The sequence below is a fragment of the Epithele typhae genome (assembly GCF_022376455.1).
Source record: "Epithele typhae strain CBS 203.58 chromosome Unknown BXZ73scaffold_166, whole genome shotgun sequence".
Classification (NCBI taxonomy): Eukaryota; Fungi; Basidiomycota; class Agaricomycetes; order Polyporales; family Epitheliaceae; genus Epithele; species Epithele typhae.
The window spans coordinates 12,520-19,564 of record NW_025954357.1 but is presented as its reverse complement, the minus strand read 5'-3'; the positions used below and the strand labels follow the sequence as shown (position 1 = coordinate 19,564).

Below are 7,045 nucleotides of genomic sequence, written 5' to 3'. Positions count from 1 at the left end.
CGTCATCCACTTTGCCCTCGCCCGGCTCGTGTCGCCCGTGTCCGCGTCACCCACTCCATCCCCTGTTTGCATCACCCCGCCCCTGTCGCCCCCACATTGCCCACCTCACCCGTGTTGCCCGTTCTGCTCGTGTGTTACACCTACAGTGTCGTCCATATGGCCCCCTATGTTGTCCTTTCAATGTTACTCTAATTAGCTGCAATATATCTGTGTGACGTTCAAATTAGTGACATGGGAGATCAGATACCAGTGAATTACGCCAATTAGTGAGAGAGCTGCTAGAATTATTGAGAATAGATGATTGACTGCACTGCTAGTACCCAACTATCATGCATTAGTTGTGACTAGATCCCCCAATTCTGTTAGCCCGATTAGACGAGTCATTAGGACTAATTTCACGCTGTTAGTGCTAATTCGCATTTTGGGGTTTTCCTGATGCAGTTCGCTGTTCACTGTTGGGGTCGCGCGGGAGCGCGGGCGAGGTCGAGCGGGCGCGGACAAGGGTAGGTGCACGTGCGCGGGAGAGGGTGTCGATTAGGTGGGTACGGGTGGCGTAAGCGTGTAAGAATGGCTCGCAGAGCGGGAGGGAAGGAAATGCGGGGGATGACGAGGGAGGCTGAGGCAATCGCGTGCCGAAGGGATGCGGAGGTAGGCGTATGAACCATGCACACTAATTAGTGGCTGCAGCGATCGCATGCTAAGAGGTCCGTTGCGGGTGCGCGACGACGCTCGTAAACGGATAGGCGGAGCAGGCCATAGCATTCACCAAACAATGGATTGTTACGGTCGCGGAGCGCGGGAGCGCGGAGGTCGGGCGAGTCGGAGACGAGCGGAAAGGCGGGATCGGATTAGAGGACGCGCTTGACCTCGGAGAGGCTCGCGGTAGCGGGGAGACGGGAAGGATAGGCGACGGGGAGGAGCCAGGAGGCGATCGCGCAGCGTGACGGTAGGTGTGGGAGCAGTACATAAAGGCAGGGTGGTGGGCGATCGTTTGCTGGGCATCCGTAGTGGGTGCGCGCCGAAGCTCGTAACCAGACAGGCGGCGAAGCAGGCCATAACATGGATGCCGCTTTCCCATGGGCTGCCCGACAGCCCAGAATGCACGCTGCTCGGAGAAGGCGTGCGTGCTGCATGGAGAGGAAAGGCATTCACAAACCGACGTCGCCCCTATCGGTTCTTTGGCGCATGGCAGTGGCGGGACAAGATAGAGGACGCGGGGGCGACGCAAACGACGTGGCGGTGCGGTGAGAAAAGACGTGGGCAATGCGTGGGCGTTGCGTGGTTGAAGCCCAGTGAGAACGCACAGGCTTCAGAAGGTTTTAGAGGGCTGAAGACGCGTTCAGAGGGGCTGAAGACGGCGGCCCCGGTCATGATGTCGCCGCAGAGGGGGGCGGGCTGAGTGGGCGCACAGGCGTCCGGCAAACGGCAAGAAGCAACGCATACGCGGAGCCCGAATAGGGAAACGGCGCTGCCACGGCGCATCGTGATGGGCAATGCAGGGCGCCTGCTGGGAGGAAATGCGGATAGAAGCTGGCAGAAAGCATGCATTTCATCCGGCTGAGCATCTGCATCGCTGATGGGCCGATTTTTGAACTGTCAGGCGCATTTCGTCCCGGTCGAAAGGCAAACCACCCGCGCGTCGGTCTTTTGCTCGATGCTGCACAGGCCTAGATCGCGTCAGTCGCAAGCTAGGGGAGGCGGGGACCCACGCGCGCGCTGTGCGTTGCGTGGGATTGTGTGGAATGGGCAGCTATGACACGAGAGCCGTCGCCCGTCTGTGGCACCCCGGCCTACGCACAGAGCGACGTTCAAAGAACAGCGCAGCGGCAGTCTGCCGAGGCGAGAGCGGAGGGCCAGCCAGCCGGGGCGACCATGCTCAGGGCGCGACGGCACTGCAAAAGGCGAACAAAGGCCCGGCTTTCGCGAGCGTGCGTCGACCAAGACAAAGAAGACCCCTTGACGGGCTCATCGCCGCGTGGCAAGCGGGGACCGCGGCCACAATGCAGGGGGCGCGAAGCCCAGTCCTTTCGGAAAGCGCTCCCATCGATACGCGATACGTCGCCCCCGGGCCACAGGCTCGGCGGCGCCTCAGCTAGGTCTCAGCCACAGTGGGAATGGGGGAACGCCGCTCGAGCCACGCGTGTGGGCGGCAAGCCCATGGGCATCGATATGCCATCCCCGGCGGAGGTCGGATTACGCCCACGGCATGCCAGCAGGCGGCCCCGGTCCGGTCGCTAATCGAGCCCCGCCGGGGGTTGAATTCCGACGGGCTCCGGGTGGCAGCGCCCATCCGGTCGGCAATCGATCCCCGCCGGGGGCCAAGCTCCGCATGCCTCGCTACCCGAGAGCCTGCCCACCGCAAGGCCCCTTTGTTCTGGCCGTGACTGCGCAAAGAAAGGAACACCGCTGACGGCTCAGCCGCACTCTTCACTCGACGTGGCCTAACCAGGGGACGGATGCATAAACGGCCCCACCACCACGCCCCTCCACCAACCCACCCGTCTCCCCCCTGCCGCAGCGGCTTTATTGCGACGACTCCCTCCCAGAACACGGCCTTCATTCAGACATGCTCAGCCTCCTCTCCCTTCCCAACGAGCTCCTGTGCATGGTCTTCGCGCTCTTGGATGGGCAAAATGCCTTCTCGCTGTCCCACACAGCGAAAAGGCTTTATTTCTTGCACGTCCCCGATGCGTTTAGATCGCTGACCGTCGACATCCCCGAGAAGCCCCCTTCCACCGGCCTCCAAGTGCTGGCCTTGTCCGAAGTCCTATCGACAAGCGGCCCCCTCCTCGAGCTCCGCCGCGGTCGATACGTTCGCCGCCTCAAACTTTGTGGACTCACCGACCCCGACCTCGCCCACATAAGTCGCCTCTTTGCTGCGACAGAACGCCTCGAACGCCTTTACTTCGACGACCTCGGACATTTTCAGAGTCCGCAGTGCGGCTTGGTCCCACTGGGCGCCATGGGCCGCCTCGAGCAGGTGGTCTTCCTTGGAACGGGGCCGTGGGCCGTCCAGCAACTCCCGATGGTCCTGGCCGCCCCAAACCTCACCTCCCTCTGCTTCGAGATCACCGACTCCTGGTTTCGTGGCATCACCATCGACGTCGCCGCTCTCGTCACCGCCCTCTCCTGCACCCCGAGACTGCGCACTCTCCGCTTTAGATCCGACGAGGCGGGGCCGGCCATCCCTGGTCCATACCCCTCAGTAACTATCCCGTCCGTCAGGGAGCTTTCCCTCCGCTGCCTCCCCAGCATCGCCGCCGTTCTCGTTGACGCCTGCGCCAACGTCAAAGCGTGCCGTCTTCAGCTGCAGTGGTGTGGCCCTCCTGCGGCGCTGGTTATGCCAACGCATGGCTCCCTAGGTCCCCTCCACCTTGCGGAATTCCGCATCTCAGGCTGCATCGGCGTTCCTGCAGAAAGCGCCAAGCGCCTGGGAGAAGTCCCCTTGGTATCCCTGGGCGAGGTTTGCTTCCCGCTCGTCAAAACGAACGACGCTCGGCTCCTCGCCCCCCTTGTACGCACCACCCGGCCTATCGCCCTGGGGGTTTTCACGGCGGGCGTCTTGAACGACCCGGAGCCGGCGCGGTGGAGTGCGCCGACGCTGGCGGGCAATTCGGACGACGCGAGGCAGATGTGGGCCTTCCTGTTGCAGGGAAATCCGCGCCTGCGCTCCCTGGAGATCACCGTCACAGAGGGAAAGTGCAAGCCTGTCATCTACAAGGTCAGTCCAGTTTTCCTGCACCCCTCCCTTCTCACCAGGCTCACTGACTATGCTTTTGTTGCGCACAACGCCTCACACAGTCGGCACTGCTGGATGCACTCCGGTCGACAGCGCTGGAGCACCTCAATCTCTTCTTTTTGGCGGGCTGCGGGCATCCCGTGGGATGGGGAGAGGGGTGTCCCGAGAGAGAGAGGAAATTCCTCGAGGCCGTGGCCTCATTCCCTGAGGAGTTCGCGACGAGCCTGCCCACGCTGCGCGCCATTGCGATGTCTTGGCCCCGAGCTGGAGCGGCCGACTTCACGCACCGGAAGGACTGGGAGGAGGATGCGAAGTATGGACCAATGCGCGTTGAGCGGTGGTGGCGGGTTGACAGCGTTGGGACAAGGCGGACGGCGGTCGAGATCGGGCGTGAAGAAGGCAACCGCTTGCGCGAGCTTATCCAACGGGGGGGCACCCATTGATGCGCCTGTGCTAACACTCACGCTGAGTGCTGGAGCACAACCTGCGCCCCGCAAGCGGCACGTCGCCGGACGTTGGCCGTCCACGCTCGCGGCACACTGATCCCGCACCGCGTGGTGCGCGCGATGTGCGCCCATGTTTATCTCGATGCCGCCCGGACTTTCGCTCTGCCACGGTCTATCCTACGACACTATTACTTTTCTTCCTGCCTCGCGTTCTCTCGTTCCTGCTGAAATACACGCGCGCCAGTCCGCAGCCGTCAGTCGCGTTCGTCACTTACACCATCCCGCCCGCGCAGCGCTGCCCTCAGTCTTGCGCTCTTCTCGAGCGTGCCACCTGTGGTCACCACGGCTGTATTACAATGCCCCAGGTACATGGGAATAAGCTTTTGCTATTCCTGAGGGCGTTGTTATTGTAATAAACGTGGTGAGGTCTTTAACAATAACAACGCAAGGGGGTCTTGTAATAACTGGTGCTGAGGCTGTTAAAAGCAACGTGGGGTTGTTAAAACTGGCGTAGGGTTGTTAAAACTGACGTGGGGCTGTAAAAAAGGGTGCAGGGTTGTTAAAATCGACGTGGGGCTGTAAAAAAGGGTGCAGGGTTGTTAAAATCGACGTGGGGCTGTAAAAAAGGGTGCAGGGCTGTCAAAAAGGGTGCTGGGTTGTTAAAACCGACGTGGGGCTGTTAAAATCGACGTGGGGCTGTTAAAATCGACGTGGGGCTGTAAAAAAGGGTGCAGGGTTGTTAAAATCGACGTGGGGCTGTTAAAACCGACGTGGGGCTGTTAAAACCGACGCTGGGTTGTTAAAATCGACGTGGGGCTGTAAAAAGGGTGCAGGGCTGTTAAAACTGACGTAGGGTTGTTAAAACTGACGTGGGGTTGTTAAAATCGACGTGGGGCTGTAAAAAAAGAATGCAGGGTTGTTAAAATCGACGTGGGGCTGTTAAAACCGACGTAGGGCTGTCAAAAAGGGTGCTGGGTTGTTAAAACCGACGTGGGGCTGTTAAAACCGACGTGGGGCTGTTAAAACCGACGTGGGGCTGTTAAAACCGACGCTGGGTTGTTAAAATCGACGTGGGGCTGTAAAAAAGGGTGCAGGGCTGTTAAAACTGACGTAGGGTTGTTAAAACTGACGTGGGGTTGTTAAAATCGACGTGGGGCTGTAAAAAAAGAATGCAGGGCTGTTAAAACCAACGTGGGGGTATTACAAAACGTGCCAGCTTGTTAAAAGTGACGTGGAGATATTACAGAATGTGCCAGCCTGTAATAACTGACGTAGAAGTATTACAGAACATGCTAGGCTGTAATAACTAACACCAGGGTCCCACTGGGACCTACCTAGCTATAAATAGCCTGGTTCAGGTACTGCTACAGATGGGCATTCTGGCAGGTATAGTGGGCTGGAATTGGGGATAAACGGTTAGCTAGAGATGAGTATGGCTAAACGGATACGTTTGGGCTGGTATAAGCAGCTGGAATTGGGAGCAGTAGCTAGTATTTACCAGTAAATGGGCAGCCTGGGGTGCAGCACAGGGTGGGGAAATCGTCAGGCACTAGTTACTTATCAAAAGAGGCATCTAATAGCTTTCTAACAAATCCAAGATCATGTTGATTGGAGCAGTATTGGTGGAGATACAGATGTACCCCCGTTTTGGCCGATAGGAGCATCTGCTAGAATCAGAACTGGTGGATGGAATCCCCTGGTTCTTGTTGTATACCGTGTGGATTGCCTTCCAATGAGTGGGGTCGAAATCCGATCGGAGAAAAACCCCTTCATTACGGAATAGATTGCTGATTACGCTTCAGCCACAGCGCTTTTGATCTCTCAATAGCCACTTCCCATATGCTCCGATAAGTGTTCTTTTTTTTGCAGTCTTTTCCTCTACTCTACGGAAAAGTGTTCTAGGTGTCATTTTAACAAGAACAGCCCTCTGTACCTTCCTGTGCAGCTGTGCACACTTGCAGACCTTTGCCTCACCCCTCCATAACTACCCATTATATCACCATGGTGTCTTCTGTGTCGAATTGGCACTGCTCAAGGGCCCTAAGATATGTAAGGATCATACTTATCAGAACATGTTTGATAGTGTAATGCCCCTATCTGTCCCCCCACTTGCTCCCCCGATCCAATTATATGTGATACTCTGATAGTCTCTTGTGAAGTTGATCAGAACTCGCCTCGAACACAGCTACAAGATGCAGAAAGAACCATGTGAATCGGCCCAGAATTGGTGAAGATGTTCCATTGGAGCCCAGAATGCACCACTGGGCTACAAAGTGTGGGATGAAACCTCTTCACATAACACCCACTCAACCCTGCAAGGAATGGTACACTTGCCCCCACATGTGGCAGAGGTGCTAAGTCATATTCAATATCATCCTGAAACATGTTCCATGTGTTATTGCCATAGGTATATGTGTGTGTGTGCCCTATTTCACATTTGTGTAGAGTGAGGGGCATGGCTGTAGAGCAAAATGAGCCCTGTTTCAGCTGTAGACACTGTTACTTCCTGAGTTCTTCACCGATCTTCGTGATTGTACCTGCGTTGGATAGGTGTGTTCAAGCTCTTATCAGATCTACGTAGTGTACATTGATCGGAGATGGATTCATGTGCTGATGGGGGCAATGCATGGAGGAGAGATAAGGATGGATATAGCCTAAACAAAGACCGATAATGTTTTTATACTAGGAACATAAAGTATACCACAATGGTCAAACAATACAACAAGAACCAGATTGATAAATGGAGCGGTTATGGATGGGTGAGGCAAAGGTCTGCAAGTGTGCACAGCTGCACAGGAAGGTACAGAGGGCTGTTCTTGTTAAAATGACACCTAGAACACTTTTCCGTAGAGTAGAGGAA

At 56.7% G+C, this 7,045-nt stretch overlaps 1 protein-coding gene across 1 annotated transcript; it reads left to right on the top strand.

The window, feature by feature from the left end:
• Positions 1 to 2,566: 2,566 nt before the first annotated feature.
• Positions 2,567 to 4,182, top strand: BXZ73DRAFT_83187 (uncharacterized protein; the record flags this gene model as incomplete). Its single annotated transcript, XM_048023875.1, has 2 exons — positions 2,567 to 3,721; positions 3,802 to 4,182. 2 exons carry the CDS (start codon positions 2,567 to 2,569, stop codon positions 4,180 to 4,182), a joined length of 1,536 nt encoding a protein of 511 aa, XP_047871101.1.
• Positions 4,183 to 7,045: the final 2,863 nt, after the last annotated feature.